We start from the raw sequence: 17,178 nt of genomic DNA on the forward strand, positions 1-17,178 counted from the left end.
CTAGATTATTTTAAAGTCAAAAGGGAGCCTAGAGTGGGACATGCTGAGAGTACAAGTAGTTCATATAACGTTGTTTTAATGTTTCCTGAATTATGATGAGAAAATGAACATGAGCCATCTTCAGTGTGCGCTCGCAGCCCAGAAAGCCAACTGTATCCTGGGCTGCATCAAAAGGAGCGTGACCAGCAGGTCGAAGGAGGTGATCCTGCCTCTCTACTCTGCTCTTGTGAGACCTCACCTGGAGTATTGTGTGCAGTTCTGGTGTCCTCAACATAAAAAGGACATGGAACTGCTGGAACAAGTCCAGAGGAGGGCCACGAGGATGATCAGGGGACTGGAGCACCTCCCGTTTGAAGACAGGCTGAGGAAGTTGGGGCTGTTCAGCCCGGAGAAGAGAAGGCTGCGTGGAGACCTCATAGCAGCCTTCCAGTACCTGAAGGGGGCCTATAGGGATGCTGGGGAGGGACTCTTCATCAGGGACTGTAGTGACAGGACAAGGGGTAACGGGTTAAAACTTGCACAGGGGAAGTTTAGATTGGATATAAGGAGGAAATTCTTTCCTGTGAGGGTGGTGAGGCACTGGAATGGGTTGCCCAGGGAGGTTGTGAGTGCTCCATCCCTGGCAGTGTTTAAGGCCAGATTGGATGAAGCCTTGGGTGACATGGTTTAGTGGGAGGTGTCCCTGCCCATGGGAGGGGGGGGGGGGGGGTTGGAACTAGATGATCTTGAGGTCCTTTCTAGCCCTAACTATTCTATGATTCTATGATTCTATGATTTTTCCTGTCTTTTTTTTTTTTTTTTGTTATGTTCTGTAAGACCTCACTGTGATAGCTAAGATCAGATGGTATAAAGCCATGAATTCTGAAGAAAATGAAACTTGCTTTATGCAACTCTTCACTTAAATCTGCCTTAAATGCTACATGCAGTGCCAGAAGAAGGGAAGGTGGAAAATGTGACTGTTAAAAGGATTTCTGGGCTCACCCAAATCAGCGTTTGATGTCTGTGCCAGGCAACTTACTGGAAACTATAATAAAGAAGAGAATTAGTGAACTGAATACATATTGGAGAAGAATCAGCGTTACGTATCAAGTAGGATGCCATGTTTTGCAAGCCCGTTAGAGTTTCAAGAAGTAATATTTTTTGTTGGGTTTTTTTTTTTTTTTAATATAGATAAGATGGCTCTGATAATATGACATACCTGGGTTTCAGAAAGCTTCTGACCTGGTCTTTCACCATAGGCTCTCGAAGTGTATTCATGGGGAATGAAAGGAAAAGGATAAAACAATGTTTAAACGAAAGGAAACTCATCACTAGATCACACAATATAGCTGTTCCCAGAACCCACAAAAATTTCTGCTGTTCAACATCTTCAGAAATTTTAAGGAGAAGCTGAGTACCATGAGGACAGTTGGCAGATAACACAAAATCTGTATGAACAGCCAAATCCCAAACTGGCCATTGAGCATTTCAGAAGACTTTTAGGAAAAATAAATCCTTTTCTGTTGCCTTAGTGAGCTAAATTGACTTGATGAGAAGTCACATCAACTTTCTTATGCCATTAAAGCTTTCTTGACAAATATATAGATTTGGTGTTACTGGAGTTACCGGTCATACCCACCACAGGGCAGTACAGATAACAGGGGTAGCGATGGGCAGTCTACATGCAGCCTTGACCATACAGGGCTGGGTAACAGCTAACAGGGTTTCCACACTGGACGTGTCCTGGCATGTACACATGGACAAGGGATGGTAAAGGATGGCTTGCAACATATTAGTGTAAACTACATCCATAACTTTCCAGAAGATTTTACCCTAAAATACTGGAATAAACTGAAAATTTAGTTGCGAAAAATGTATGTACTGGGGTGTGGGGAGAATCACTGAATGGTTTGGGCTGGAAGGCACCTTAAAGATCACCTAGTTCCACCCCCCTGCCACAAGGAGAGACACCTTCCGCTAGACCAGGTTGCTCAAAGCCCCATACTGGGGGGCTTTCCAGGGATGGGGCAGCCACAGCTTCTCTGGGCAACCTGTGCCGGTGTCTCACCACTCTCATAGCAAAGATTGTCTTCCTAATGTCTAATCTAAGTCTCCCCTCTGTCAGTTTAAAGCCATTCCTCCTTGTGCTGTCACTACATGCCCTCGCAAGAAGTCCCTCTCCATATTTCTTGTAGGTCCCCTTTAGGCACCGGAAGGCTGCGCTAAGGTCTCCCCGGAGCCTTCTCGTCCCCAGGATGAACAACCCCAACTCTCTCAGCCGGACCCAAGCTTCTCCCGTAAGGCAGCACTGGGTTGGGTTTCGTGCCAGCTTCTCCCTGTGCAGCGAGGAGCCGGCAGTACGGGAGCCAGCCGCCTTCCCGCCAGCTCCCCGGGGCTGGCTGCCCGCCCATCAGCCCCGCTGCTCGCGTTCCGCCCCGCGGCTCAGCACGGCCTTTCGCGGGGGCCGGGCAGGTACGCGGGGCCGCGCTTCCCCGCCGCGAGGTGTGTCCCTGGGTGGCGGTGACTTGGCGAGCGATTGGGTAGGACGGGCGAGCGGCTCCCCGGCTCCCCTGCTGGGCTCCCCGGCGCCGCGCTCCCGCAGTAGCAGCGCGCTCCCCAGCCGCGCCGCCGCCCGCCCGCCCCGCTCGGCTCCGCTCGGCTCCGCTCCTCCAGCGCCCGGCCCAGCCCGGCCCAGCCCGGCTCGGCTCGGCCCGGCCCGGCCCCAGCCGCCGCCGCACCATGCCGCATCCCTCGGCGCCCCTCGGGGCCGCCCTGCTGCTCGTCCTGCTGGCGGCGGACTCCTCGCAGAGTGAGTACCGCGGCAGGGGGTGGGAGCCGTCTCTGCGGCACACGCCGCATCCCGAGCATCCCCCACCGCCGTGTGCGTGTGTGTGAGAGCGGGCCGGGGAGGTGCTGGGCTGCGGTGTGTGTGTTGGGGGGGTGTGGATGAACAGCTTCACGGTCGCGGCGGACGGGAAGGCGGCGGCGGTAGCAGCAGGGAATGCCGGTGCCGCGGCGGGGCCGCCAGGGTGAGGGCCCTGAGCGACACCGCAGCGACCCCCGGGCGGGAGGGGGGTGTGCTCGCTGCCCCCGGCGAAGCGGTGTGGTGCGCGCGGACGGGGGTACCAAGGCGGCCGGGCAGGCTCAGCTGTTCACCGCTGCCTCTCCTTCCTCCTGCTCCTCTCCTCCTCTTCGTCCTCCTCGTCCTCCGCACACCCCCGGCGACCGGCGGCCCAGCCGTGCTGCTGCGAGCCCCGGAGGCTGCCCAGTTCCTGAGGCAGAGGCAGCGGCGAGCCTACCAGATCTTCGAGGAGACCAAGCAAGGGCACCTGGAGAGGGAGTGCGTGGAGGAGCACTGCAGCAAGGAGGAGGCCCGGGAGGTGTTTGAGAACGACCCCGAGACGGTAAGGACGCAGAGCCGCCGCGAAGATGGGAGTGGGTTGTCCGCTCTGCCCTCCCTCTCACTGTCGATCCTTCCATCCCTCGATCCTTCTATCCCTCCATCACTCCATCACTCCATCCCTCCATCCATCTATGGGTGGGTGCCAGCTGCCTGCACAGCTGGTGAAGCCACTGGGAGGAGGAGGAGGAGGAGGAAAAGGAGGAGAAGGAGGTACTGGGACCATTAGGTGAATGACTGGAAGTCACCCAGCATAACTAGCACCCAGCCTGTGCAAGGGCTGTGTAAGTTCTGTCTGGTTAGGGTTAAAAATGCTTCCATGAGGATGGCCTGGGTGAGCAGCGCAGGCTGGCACCTGCTGTATGACTGCTCTCTCCAGAGAGTGGAAGGTCCCTGTTCACCCATGGTGTGAATCCACACAGCAAGACCAGTGCAACATGATGCCGTGGCTTCTCTGCCTGGACACCTTACCATCCCGCTTTCCTTAAGCCTCCAATCTCAGCTGTATTTAAAATCCCCTTAATGTTGTGGCATATGTCAGATTAGGGGTTTCTCAGAAGAAGTATGTCATAAACACACTGTAATCCTTTTGGACCATATTCAGCTTGGTCAGCATTTTGGAATCAGTAGGTTCATGACATACCACTGCAACAGAAGGAGAGCACATGTACAAGAACATGGTGTTGCTGCACATCTAACACTAAGTGTGAATTCACATTTACAGCATGCACACTGGACACAGAACTGACTTTTTCCAGCCTTCTCCAGGCTGACTTTCACTTCAGTCTTCTTTTCACTTCGGGCAGCATCCAGTTGCATTTGTGTTGCTTAATTAAGCTTGGCTTACTCTTCCAATTATTTTACACCTCCTTTCTATGCTGTTTTGGATAGGCTGTTTTCGTTGCAGAGATTATCTGGCATTGATTTAGCAGTGGGAAGTGGATTTTCTTGGTGTTCAGATTGAAGCTTGGTATTGCACAGCATGTTCCTATTAACAGTATGATGCTCTAGGGAGAAGATAGGACAGAGTTTGTGAGTGCGTGTGTACACAGAGACACACCACAGGCAAGGGAGGGACTGAGGAGCTGTTTAATGCTTCAGTCAGACAAGTCTTGACATGTGTGCTTCATTAGCAGGCTCAGTGCTGGATATACAGAGCAGTAGCTTGCTGTCACAAGGCAGTAGTAAGTACAGTAAAAACATTGTGATGCTGGCTTTTGTTTTTGACAATCTTTAATTTAGAGCTTAATACAGAGCACTTGCCCAGGCAGTGTTTAATGGTACACCTCTTATGTGGACGTGTGCATCTGCATGCAGCAGTGTTTGCTTTTGTCCTCTAAAACTGAGCTAATACAGAGTATGGATAACTGTAATGTGGCGAGACTAGCTGGCACAGCAATTTCCATATTCATGTTCAATAACATAACTTTAAGCTCAGTATAAATATTCACAGTATAGTAGTGAATGCAGGAAAAAATACCCCAAGTATGATTTTGTGTCAGTCTGGATAAAAGGTGATCTGAGGTCACTGGTTTTGCTAACAGGCTTCTGGCCACGAAAGCAGCCGAAGGCAATGCATGGATAGATCAGTTTAGAGGGTGGTAGACTCTGTAAATGTGTCAGGAGTCTTTAGCAATATAAGTACTTATTTTGTATATTGGAAAAAATACATAGCTCTGCTACTGTAATGAAAGCAGTGAAATCACTTTGGTTTACATTTTTTTTACGTGCAATATAAATTGTCTAAGGAGATGCAGTCATGCTTTTAAGTGTGCTTGGCAGGACAATGCAAATTTTCTGTCATTGCAAATGATTTTGATTTTTGGGGTGCATTTGTTTTGTTACTACTGCTAGGTCTCTCTCTAGTTCTGAAGACCTCCGAAGAAATATCACTAAGGCTAGATGAGCTTCTAGTGTCTGTGCCCCTTGCTTATTTTACATGTGCTTCTGCACCAAAGTGCTGTATTTTGTAATGCCTTTAGGTCTGCAGTGACATAAGAGCCTACCTTTTCTGAGACACAAACCTCCCAAGAGCTGTGAACATGCTTGTTACATGCAGTATGACCTACTGCTTGCTGTTACTTTGCTTCAATTTGACTGGGAAGCAAGTGTGCTCCCTGTCAGGGGGTTTTACGACCTTTCCTATCCATTCTGCAATCAGTATGCGGCATGAAGGCAGCAGCTGCTGTTCAGTAGCAGTTTTCTAATGCACAGTGGCAGAGTTCATGTGTGTAGGCTGTTATCACTCTACACACTGGAAGCCTCCAGTGCTTTGTAAGGCTTAGGTGACTGCTCCTCTGGCAGTATCTGTGGATTTGAGTATTAATGTGTGCCTGAGGTAATGGAAGTGTTTCTTAAATGCTAGGAAGATATGTCATTTCACTGATGCTGTATAGGATACAACCAGGATGTTGTATCCTGGTGACTGACAGAAGAAGGAATCTAGCTGAGACAGACTTGACTCAGGAAAGATGAAAACTGTTGATAAACAAAGCCTTGCAGTTTGAGGAATTACTGCAGTCACGCTTCAGCGTGTTGTCAGGCTGCAGCTGGTCCATGCTGGTAAAGAGAGGAGTTTTTATTGACCAGGAGTGATTCCGTGCAGTTTAGGGAGGCTGAAACTTGTTTCTGCCTGCTGAACCTGGTCACATGGAGTAACTACTTAGGTCATAGCAGAAACAGCTACACCTACTTTTTGGACTGCACTGAGCCCTGGGGATAACCGTGTAGTAGGCAAGCTATGAGGAACACATCAGTGCACTGCTCATCTGTGCTGCTGTATCTCCCAGCTTTTATGCTTTAAAGCATAAAGTGAGTGTGAATGTAGGCATTTGGCTGTTTTCTGTCACATGGAGGCAATGGTCTTGCAGCCTTGACAACTGAAGGTTAATTTGAGATTCATTAATAGCTTGTTGTTTCTCTGGCCTGAAGAAAGGCTTGCCATATGAGCACAAGTATTCTCTTCCCTGTCCCTCCATTAGGTGATCTAATGTAAAGGAAACGTATGAGTCTTCCTTAAAAACCTTGCCATTCTTAAGTCTCCTAGGGTCGTGTGAAGAGAATTTGCAGGCCTTATTTCAAGACCTGTGACTTGAAGATGTGATAGGAAAGTGCATTTACTGATTCAATCAGACAGATGAAGAAAGGCTGTAGTGTAGCTTGTGATGCATATATATATATATACACACATACATATATTATATATATCTCATAATACCCTTTTTGCATGCCTTCCACTGTTTCAGTGATCAGCTTTCCAGAGCAACATCTGCAGGCAGTCAGCAGGAGATACACATTCTCTGAAACCTGAATGCGGGTGTTGCCACATGTGTGATTACTTACATCAACTGCTAAGAATAGTGTATTAGGCAGGGCTAAATAGTCATTCATTCGCAGGCCAGTGCAGCTTTTGTCTTTTATGTTACGGAAAATATAAATATCAGCTCACCCAGACTGGAGGAAGGAAGATCAATTGAAACATTTTTAGATTGTTTCCTTTTTTTTTAGGGGGCAGAACAAAACTCAGTCTGTGCCATTTCTATGACTATACATGGTAAAAACAAGTGTGAGCTGGGTTAATGAGTCCTGCAGCCTATCTATCTTTTTCATGATGTTGATTATAACATCCTTAGATATTACAGCAGAATTCTGGGATGGTTCCTGTTTTGCTAGATTGAGGTACCAAACAGAAACATGAAAAAATAATACCTTGTGAAAAAATAAGGACGGAAAACATGTTCATGGGAGGTATGAGGACTGTTTCTGACTGTGATCTATTACAAAGATATGCTAGGTGTGATAGATGAGATGAAGTTGCAAAATATCTTTGCGATAGAGATAAGAATGTTATCTTACTTGAAATGTTGATGGGGCCTTATAAAAAGCAGTACTGCAGAAATATTTAACCTTGGTATGCAGTCAAGGTATTACAGCTTATTAACTGACTGATAAACTGCCCTGGAATTTCACTGACCTGTTCTAAGAATGTGGTCATCCAAGGGGCAGAAGGGAGCATAGTTAATGGTGTTCTTGGAAATGCTGATTTCGCTGAAGAGTAAACACAGCAAAATGTGCAAGCAGTTTCTCTGTTTTGAAAGGCTCAGCATAGGGAAGGCATTCAAATGCGTTCTTGCAATTTGGTATCACAGTATTATCAGTACAGCATTTGCCATTGCGCATCTTGCTTGCTGTTGTTATTGTTGAAGAATTACTGGTCTTCCTGCAGGTCACCATTAGATTTGCCATGCTGAATGCTTCGAAAGGTGTTAGGCCCACCAGAAAAATCTGACATAGGTCAGCCTGGCTGCCTGTGTTTACTGTTTATGGATTTGTCCCTCAATAGAGTACCTTGGAAAGCTAGCTGGTTTTCATATGTGTGCAGAATGAACATCTGATTGACAGGCAGGGACATGAAAAGCTCTCATACTTCTTGAGGGGCTTGCATCCAAACTGCTGTTAAAATCTATGGCTACACATAAAATACGGGCAGAGAATCACAGAGTAACTTTAAGGGGACTAAAGAGGTCTGTAGTCCACCCATCTAGTCCAGTTTCCCACTTAATGGCAAGAGCGGCAATGAGACCAGACAAGGCTTTTCAGGGCTTTTTGCAGTCATGTCTTGAAAATTACTGATCCTAACAAGGCATCCAGCAATGTCAGCATTCTTTCTGCTAGGCTGGGTTAGGGACAAGCCGAAATGCAGATGAAACAATGTACAGGGTGTGATAATGGCCAGTTTGGTTGGTTTTCATAATGTTAGTGGTTCATTGGTTTTATTTCTTTATTTGTTCCACTATGTGGACAGGGTCATGATAACACAGATGAGCTGCATGCATAGACTAGGGTCATCCAAACTTTGATCTTTTAGGAGGAGTGCTTGGCAGACAATATTTAGGTCTTATTTCTAAGAATAGCAAGGTAAATACACACTTGTAAATACTAATGGGAAAAGTATGAAGTCATGTAGGGGGAGAAGAGGAGTTACTGGGAATGTTAAGCAGTGTAATATTTCTTGGGAGTAATTCAGTGAATGTTGTGTAGTCTAGACATGAAACATACTGATGCCATCTTTAAAGACAGATGTCATCATCCCTCTATAGAATATTCCTCACTAGAACCAGGCAAAAATCTAGTTTTATCTGTTGTGAAAATTCTTCTCAATATGCTGACTTGTTATGGCATTTTGGAAGTGTGGAAGAAGGACTAGATTTATAGCTGGTATAAATTGATCTATCTTTTCTTGTCGGTGCAGAATTCATCTGAGAGAGGGAAGAAGTTACTGGAAAACTCTGTGCTGGTGCTTTAGCCTGCTTGGATTCAGTATATGGAAGAATGGATTCCCAGGCACAGTGGTACCTACTTAATAGATTTTGAAAAAGAAAATACAGGGAGATTAGACTTTTGCCCAGGAATGTATTGCAGGAGAGAAGGAGGATCTCCTTGTGAAGAAATCTGCATGTTGACCAGATGTTCTCCATTCCCTTTCTTTCTTCTCCCTGTAGTTTCTTATAAAGGAAACATAGGACGGGAGAGCATTGTACCAAAATCCAGTGGGTTTAACTGTTCTGGAAGGCAAACAGGTTGGGACTGTGGAGCAGAATGCATGTATCTATTTGGCAGTACAGACACAGCATTTGTGGCGATGGAGTTCAGTAGCAGGAGGGTGACAAACATATTCCTGCCTGCTTTAGAAAGCATTTTTTAGCTAAATGCTGCTTTATCAAAAGCTACTGAGAACGGTGAACAAAGCTTGCTATTTTTAGAAGCAGACACAGCTCCATTAGCTTTGCTAGACTCACGCCTACTTGATCTTCAACTGTTTCCACTCGTGGGTTAACCCCTGAAGTTCAGAATAGACCTGGAAATACTGAGACACCACATCATGAAAGTGCTATGTGCTAACCCCCTTGCGCATCAGGACAGAAGGAACAAGAGAAGACAAAAGTGGCTAATATTATATTGAGGAGCTGTTTAAGATAGAACAGAAAAAGATGCAAAGAACGGTAAATTGAAGCGGTGGGATTATACAGCTTTGGGTCAAGAAATGATAATGGAAAACCAGGTAAAGTTAAGGTAAGGCAGTTTTTTTTGAGGAATGCAGCTGCCTAAGAATCAGGTAAGAGGCTGAGGAGAGGGTTTACTTCTAGTCCCCTCACATTACTTTTCAGGCTTTGATTTCATGACTGGGAGCTCAGCTGATGTAGTTGGAGTAAGCAACTCCCTTGCCTATTCTGTTCATCCTTACTGCACAGCAATTTGTGCAACTGCATGGGCCGCTGTGAGTAACCGATCTGCAGAAGAGTAGTCTGGAGAGAAAAATTCTCAAGCCAATGAACAACCAAGCCTTGGAGAATCTGATTGAAGTTTTTCATCAAGTCTCCCTTCTGTATCTCTATCTTCATCACTGTTTTGTTACAACCTGCTGTCCTAGAGGCTTTGCACATGTGCACATGACTGTGGGGAAGTTTCCTTATTTATTGTTTTGGGTTTTCTTCCTGTTCTTTTGAGTGACACCTAGAAGAAAAACAAAGTTGGAAAGTAAGGAGGTTACTCAGGGAGGGGGACAAGTGCTGGTGTTGTCTTCACCGTGCACACCTGCCAGGACAAAAGGGTGCATAAGTGAAGAGGTAAAAGGAGAATGGGTCATGCTTGCACTGTACAAAATCTTGCGCATCTGGAGAGCTACCACTTTTGGCTGATTCCTGGAACAGGGAGTCCTGATTCACTTCCAGAAGACATTTAGGACAGGAACAGATGAGCAAAAGTTACTTAGTTATTAAAATAATGAATAGGGAAGTATGAGATCAGATTCTGTCACAAGGGTCTAGTATTGTCTCAGGTGTCACTTCCCTATACCTTGCTTGCCTGTCCCCTCTGAGGCCAAATCCAGCAATTCCTTAGAGTGGACAAGGGCTGTTAGTGTGAGCTGCAACCTCTGCAGCTAACCAAATCTTAAGAAACATTTAAGAAAATAAAATTAGGTTGCCAAAAGGGGAAAAATGCAGTATTTCTTCACTTCCCTGGATAAAATGTTACAGAATCTATAAGAGAGATCACGAACATTTAAATCATGTTGGATAGGATATATAATCTATTCTGTTTTAAATATGGCTTAAATAAGTGCAGAGTAATGACACCATATAGGATGTTGGAGGGTGACAGCCTTTTACTTATGCTGTTTTGCTTAATTTGTCTGAAGTTTCTAAGTGAGTCTTAGTTTAACCACACAAAAATATTGTAACTATTGCTACAAATAAGGATTCAAACAAGCAGCGCTGTGTGAAGATCTGTTACTAAACTGAGATCTTCTTTTCAAATTGCACATTAATAGAGCTGGAGGGAAAGTAGCCTTTCCAAGCCTCACTATTCTATGATTCTGAAGCAGAGGAGGAAACCTCAAGACATTTGGGGTTGGATTGCATGAAGGATAACTTAAAAGCATATACAACCAAATCAGTGGAATGACTCTAAATTATTTTTGTTGGAATATTTGGAACCAGTTGGACCTTGGAACCAGTTACATCCATTTCACATCATTACTGTGCAATCAAATCTCAGGCCACATATAGAAATCATCTCTCTGCCCCTCCTACATCTTTACAAATGTAAAGTATCTGTGGTTTTGTCGGCTGGGACATGCAGGAACTGGTTTTTTTTATGTTTTCCTTTTATTACTTTTTTTTTTCCCCCTGTAATTGTGCATTCTAATCATTGGTGGGTTTTTTTGTTATTGCAGAGCAACATCTGCTGAAGTGGCACCTCAGTAAGCTGGTGGGATATATTCCTACCCCTCAGAACAGGACAAGGGAAGCTGTGACAATAGATGCTTTTTGATCGAGCTTTCAGGATTCTGCAGGGATGCCTGCTCTCTATGAAATGGGCGATGCTGGAGAGGGTGGTCTTGAATGCTTCTTGTTTGGAAAGATGGTGGAAGGGGCAGTCACAGTCTTTGTGCACCAGAATAGCTGGACAGTGTGGATACTTTGCAAACGGACACAAAATCTAAAAGCTACCCTAAGCAGCTGTAACTTTGGTAGTAAGAGATGAGACTTTGAGGGTGCTTTTGTAGTGTACCATGACCTGCTTGCTTCTTTAAAGCCTCACTTGCCAAATTGTGGAGAGAAGTTCTCTCAGCGCCTTGCATGTAGAGGGTGGATGGGGCCAAAGCAAAAAAGGAAGCAGTCTAACCTGGCTGAGAACCTTGCATGGAAAGGGCAGATAGGGCCAAAGCAAAACAGGAAGCAATCTAACCTGGCTGAGTGTAGGTATCCTCACAATGAGAAGGAAAGCATGTTCTAGCAACATGGCATTGATTTGAGCATAACTTCTAGAACTATAGGTTCTACTTACATATGATCTGAATTGCAGGACTGCTTAGTTACATTGTATGGGAGGAAGGCCTTGTCAGTCAGCATCAGGTTTCCCATGCATCAAAAGCCTAGGGCTGAGTTTCAAAAAATGCAGAGAGCTCTTGAGCATTACTGAGATTTGCATTCTCAGGTTATAACAGTTAAACAGCTGTCAAACACTGTGTTATAGCAAATTATGGTTGGTAGCGGCTGTTTCTTTGCAAGGACAGCGCAGGACTGCAGTGTGGATACATGAAGTACATTTATAAACAAGGAGGTCTGGCCATGCCCAAGACAAACATTCAGTCCTGAAGGAAAGAGGAAAAGGGAGAGTCATTATGTGGAAATAAGAAAAGGGCATGATGTGGGAGTTGTTGCTGCTCTCTAAGAGGTAACTAGGTAACTAAGAAAGTGCTTTTTAAAATTACCAGTGCTAACACAAGTCTGGGAGATCCTCCAGTGTTAGCAGTGCTGCAGTCACAGAATCACAGGGTGGCCGAGGCTGGCAGGCACCTCTGGAGGCCATCTGGTTCAAGACCCCTTCTCAAGCAGGGCCACCAAGAGCCCATTGCCAAGGAACATGAACTGTCCTTCTGTAAACTATGTCTTTTATGCGCTGCCACTGCAGCTCAAACATGATCTTGATTAGATTCAGTGCTGATCAGGCTTACCTGACCTAGTCCTCAGGCAAAACAGACAGAAGCAGTTGGCAGGCCCTTTTGGCTGAGTTTTCCAATGTTGTCAATTACTTTAAGTCACAGTGAGTACATTTTCCTGGTGTAGACAGGGTCATTGTTATGTTTTCAGAAGGGCTATTTTTGTACAGTGAGTCATGTTAACGCCTGTTCTGATTTGTTGTTCTTCCACCTTCTTTAAAAATGAAGCAGGACTAATGCATATTCAGTATAATTTCACAAACTTCTGGATTTTACCTTTAAGAGAGAATTTGGCAATGGAGTTGAAAACAGATGGTTACCCCTGTCACTTTGTAGGTTTCCTTTGGCAGGGAAACTGATGTAGATACTTCTGTCCCTTCAACTTCACAGCTCTCCTAGGAATTGTTACCTTCATGTTGTTGCTCTCCTCAGCTGTTTCAGTGCAGGGTATTGTGAGGGTAGCTCCACACAAACTGTTCTTCACTATTTCACTGCAACCATTAATATTTGGAAGAAAAAACAAATATAAAAATGAACATCCTGGTGTTTGGGTTGGGTTTTTTTGGAGGATATTTTTAAATTTCTGCTCTCTTTTCATTTTAGACATTCATACTAAGTGTTGCATGACTGTTATAAAGGTAGGAACAAATTCTGGATGTAGGTGGGAGAGGAACTTCTTAACCCCATGAAGAAGTGTTTGGTGTCGCTCTACCCTGGAATAAAAGCATGGGCTCTTAGGTTTTGCACTACAGTTGTGGAAACCACTAATTGTGTTTAATACATTGAAAGCCTTGCTTCTAGCATGTAGATGCGTTCGTGTGAAAGGGACACAGGCAGCAGGGCTTAAATCTTTCCTGATAAAGCACAGCTCTGTCACCTGGACATCAAGGGAAGGGTCCTTGAAGTGATCTGAAATAAGCAAGTCATCATCTGGCTGGGGCGACTGGCCTTGTGCCGTTCTTTCCACTTCACTGAAGTGCAAGGTATCGTCTTCTTGCATGCACTGCGACATTGCTACTGGACAGATTGAATAGAAAGCTTGGTGAGGTCAGTGTCTGTACAGCAGCTTATACAGAGGATGTTTATGTCCAACATGTATTTGTTTATAGTTTTTTATTTAAAAAGCCTATTGCTTCTGCTTTTATTTGAAGCACTAATTAGGAAAGCAAATCCAAAGAGGAAGGGCTGACAACATTTAAATGTTGACTTTTTTACTAGAGTGCAAGCTGAAAATTTAACACTTAGTATAATTCTGTGGTGATTTTTTTGCTTCATCTTTTGCCTAAATGGAAATACATTGTCATTGTATTTGTAGACGCCTTTTGTAAGGAAAACTAATTATGGAGAAAACTGAAAAGTTAATCAAGCAAGAATGAGTGATGTTAGAACCTGCAATGATGTTACGTTATTTTAGAATGGTATTATCAGCATAAACTGTAGACCTGGAGAAGTGCTTCTGATCAGCAAGTAGATTTGGGTTAAATTTCTATTAATAGCCTCCTGTTTAAATCACTTGCCTCTGTTATGTATCTTGTGAAATGAAGCTTGTGGTGGTACAGTGTTTTGGAATTTCACTTTTCTGCTGTTCAACTGTCTTTGAATCAATATACAGTCAGTTTGCATTTGGAAGATTATTTGTGCAATGAAAATAACTAGTTACCATAATATTTCATTCAAAAGTAAACTCTGCAACTTTTCTAGCACTCAACTCATTTATCAGAGGTCAAGTGAAAAATGAAGTTTTATGCCTTTGCCATCACTTACTTGAAACAATTAGGCTGGTGGCCATGAATATGAAACCTCCTATTTCTTGTCAGTGCAGAAAAAGTTGTTCTTGCCAGTGTCTGGATTATCCTGTTGGTGGTTAAACACATCTGCGCATTTTTGTTTTGTATACTGAATAAAGAGGAAATAGTACAAAACATGTTCGGAATATTTCATCACATGCTGCTGTCTTTTTCTCCCTGAGTACTGGCTGAAGTTCAGTTTGTGGCTGTAGCACAGCTGGGCACTCACTCATCTGAGTACTTGGACTGCTTAGATTCACATTTATTTTGACTGTATTTTTTTTTTTTACTTGTCTTTTCCGAAACTAAACCTTAAAAATAAAAGAGGGAGAGGGGCTCATAATGAGATCTGAGCTCCTCACTCAGTTTGTTAACCCAAAGAGATACGACAGAGCTTAACCCCAGAAGTTGCCAAGCCTGTTACCCTCATGTCAGAACTGAAAATCAGAATAAGTGTAAACTACTTCTTTCTTGATGCTTTCATGATTTAGGCTGAATATTTACATGGTGCATTTCAGTAAGTGGAGCGTATTTGCCGGAAGCAATTGTTTTTTCTGGTGAATGGCAGCAATGCAATTGATTGCATTAGGCAATCTGGGTCAAATTGAATCATGGTGTGTGCCTGTCTCTGTTGTGTGTACATGCCTGTATATATGCATGAGCTTATCCAAACATCTGTAATAAGAGGAGAAGATAAAATAGTTTCTTATCTTGCACATGGTATAGACCAAATTAATTTTGTAGAATACAGGGTATTTACTGTCCCAGTCTCACTGCAGATAGTGGTATATGAAATTTCCTCATGTTGTAGGAAAGAGAATTATGCTTTCACAATTAGCTGAGAATTGGTTCATTTTAAGAAAAAAGGGCATAAACACTCATAGAATCCATAAGTTTTCCCTCACTGCATGCCCCAATGACAATTCTAACAGCACTTGAACTCGTATTTATGCATTACAAGATCTGGTATGAAGTGAAGTTGGAAAGAAATGCTGTTTCCTGGCCATGAAGTTTTGTATTTTTTTTAAGAATGCGGTTTGATGATCAGCTCAGGCCAGTCTCCCACCCTTCCATACAGCACGGCTGCGGTTTCCTGCTGTTGTGTGCTGGTGCAAGCAATTGTGCCACTGGTGATGCCTCACCAAGCTGAATATTCTTCTAGCATGCAAAGTTAAATCCACATCACAGGAGCAAACTGTTGCTCTCCTTGTACAGCTATGCTTTGTTGGCACAAGGTAAGGAAGAGCAACCCGAGGCCATGTACCATGAGAGGAGTGGGAACGCCTTTTTCAGTCTAGTTTGAGATTAATGAATGTCGTCTCCCTTCACTTGCAAATTTCCGTTACTCCCTGATGTGAGCAGACCATCTGTCTCCACGATGTGATGGAGTGGGCAGTACGGCAATGGGTGCTTCTAGAGTTGTAGGATGTTTGTTGTAAGAGCAAATAGTACCATTTATTTTAGTGGTTGTGGTGTCAGCATGCTGCCTGCATTCTGCATCGGCAGAGGACCTCCGAGGAGGCACTGAGTGACTAAACGTACTTTCCCTCTGTGGTTTTATCTCTAGATTCCTCTTCCTTCCCCTACCTTATGCCATCATCAGCATTGTTACCTCTTGGATAGTGGGCAAGTGGCTTCATGCTCTGCCACTTACCAGGTCAGCCGTCGTCAAAAAAATACTTGGAGACTGGGGCTAGTGTTTCTTTCTTTTCAAAAGACGAAATGCATGTGTGATACTGTGCTACTTCTGGCTCTGAATAAAAAGGAATTGTTGATGTCTGGACCTTGTTAAACGACTGCCACGCGAAGACCACCAAACGAACGGCAGCTCTTAAATAAGTATGATGATAAAAGCAAATATTATTAAACAAATCTTTATTTTTGTTTTGTTTTTCCTCCTACAGGAATATTTTTACCCGAAGTACTTGGGTGAGTTGGAGCTTTCACTTGCACTTTGTAGCAGTGTTGGTATCTGGTGCCTAACACTGGAGCTTGTCACAGCTGAAGTCTCTGCTAAGGAAAGTGATGGAAATCTGATTGCAATAAACACGCTTTGATAACTTTTAAGATAGATTGTAAGCTCCTTATGTGATTTTGAGGTGTGTTTTACTTATGTATAGATTTGCATACAGAGATCCTTATATGTTTTCTGCATGTTAAAATGTTGATGTTGCCTTTATATCTGTAGCTTGCATCATCAGTAAATAATTTTAGCTCTTCTATCTTCCCTTTTTAACTCAGCTATTAACTATTCTCCTTATCTTAAAAATAAAAACATGCCTTTACTTATTAAACCATTGGCTTACTCTATTGACTGTATCATAGTCATGGCACCATACTGGTTTTTATTTGCATTTAATATGTAGTACTTAAGATCACAAATGCTGACAGTTTGAGAGAACTCCATGTGCTTTTTAGATGTTTTAAGAGATTTAGTTGGTCAAATTTGATGAGCTACTAACATGCTTTTAGAATCATAGTAGCATCTGGTTAAGTGATCATCCTTTTCAGATGGCTTATAACTCTACTGTACACTCAAGCTAAGATATTTTAGTGGACTTGAGAATTTTAAGACATCTGGGAGATAATAAAATTGCATCGATTTTGCCTCCATCCTCCAAATCCTTGCTCAATGAATCAGCAGGTCAGGTATCATTTGACACACTTTGAACAGCTGCCATGTCATCATCATCATCATCATCATAATAATAATAATAATTTCGTTTTCTGTTCTGCAGCTTGTATTCAGAAATATGGGTCGCCATATACAAGGAGTCCTGATTTCCTTACATGCGTTCATAGTAAGCACTTTTGTTTTGTATATTGTAGTTAAATATTCTTTCATTCTACCTGAAGGAGTGGGACCAGCTCAGCCATCTCCATTTTTGATAGTATTTTAGTAGTGATCTTCCTATTCTGTACGCATGAGCCTCCATATCACTTTTCCTATTTGAACAGCAAAAAAAAGATCTTTTCCTTTTTATAACCTGTCACCACCTCACTGCTGT

General features: G+C 43.8%; 1 protein-coding gene across 1 annotated transcript in view; it reads left to right on the forward strand.

Moving 5' to 3' along the window:
- The first annotated feature begins 2,634 nt into the window (after positions 1-2,634).
- GAS6 (growth arrest specific 6) overlaps positions 2,635-17,178 on the forward strand; it is a 38,960-nt gene continuing 24,416 nt past the window's right edge. The window contains exons 1-4 of the mRNA XM_065677864.1: positions 2,635-2,788; positions 3,217-3,383; positions 16,075-16,099; positions 16,909-16,971. Of these exons, the coding sequence (XP_065533936.1) occupies positions 2,719-2,788; positions 3,217-3,383; positions 16,075-16,099; positions 16,909-16,971 (325 nt within the window). The 5' untranslated portion in view covers positions 2,635-2,718. The remainder of the gene's footprint in view (positions 2,789-3,216; positions 3,384-16,074; positions 16,100-16,908; positions 16,972-17,178) is intronic.

Source organism: Lathamus discolor, chromosome 4 (genome assembly GCF_037157495.1).
Source record: "Lathamus discolor isolate bLatDis1 chromosome 4, bLatDis1.hap1, whole genome shotgun sequence".
NCBI lineage: Eukaryota > Metazoa > Chordata > Aves > Psittaciformes > Psittacidae > Lathamus > Lathamus discolor.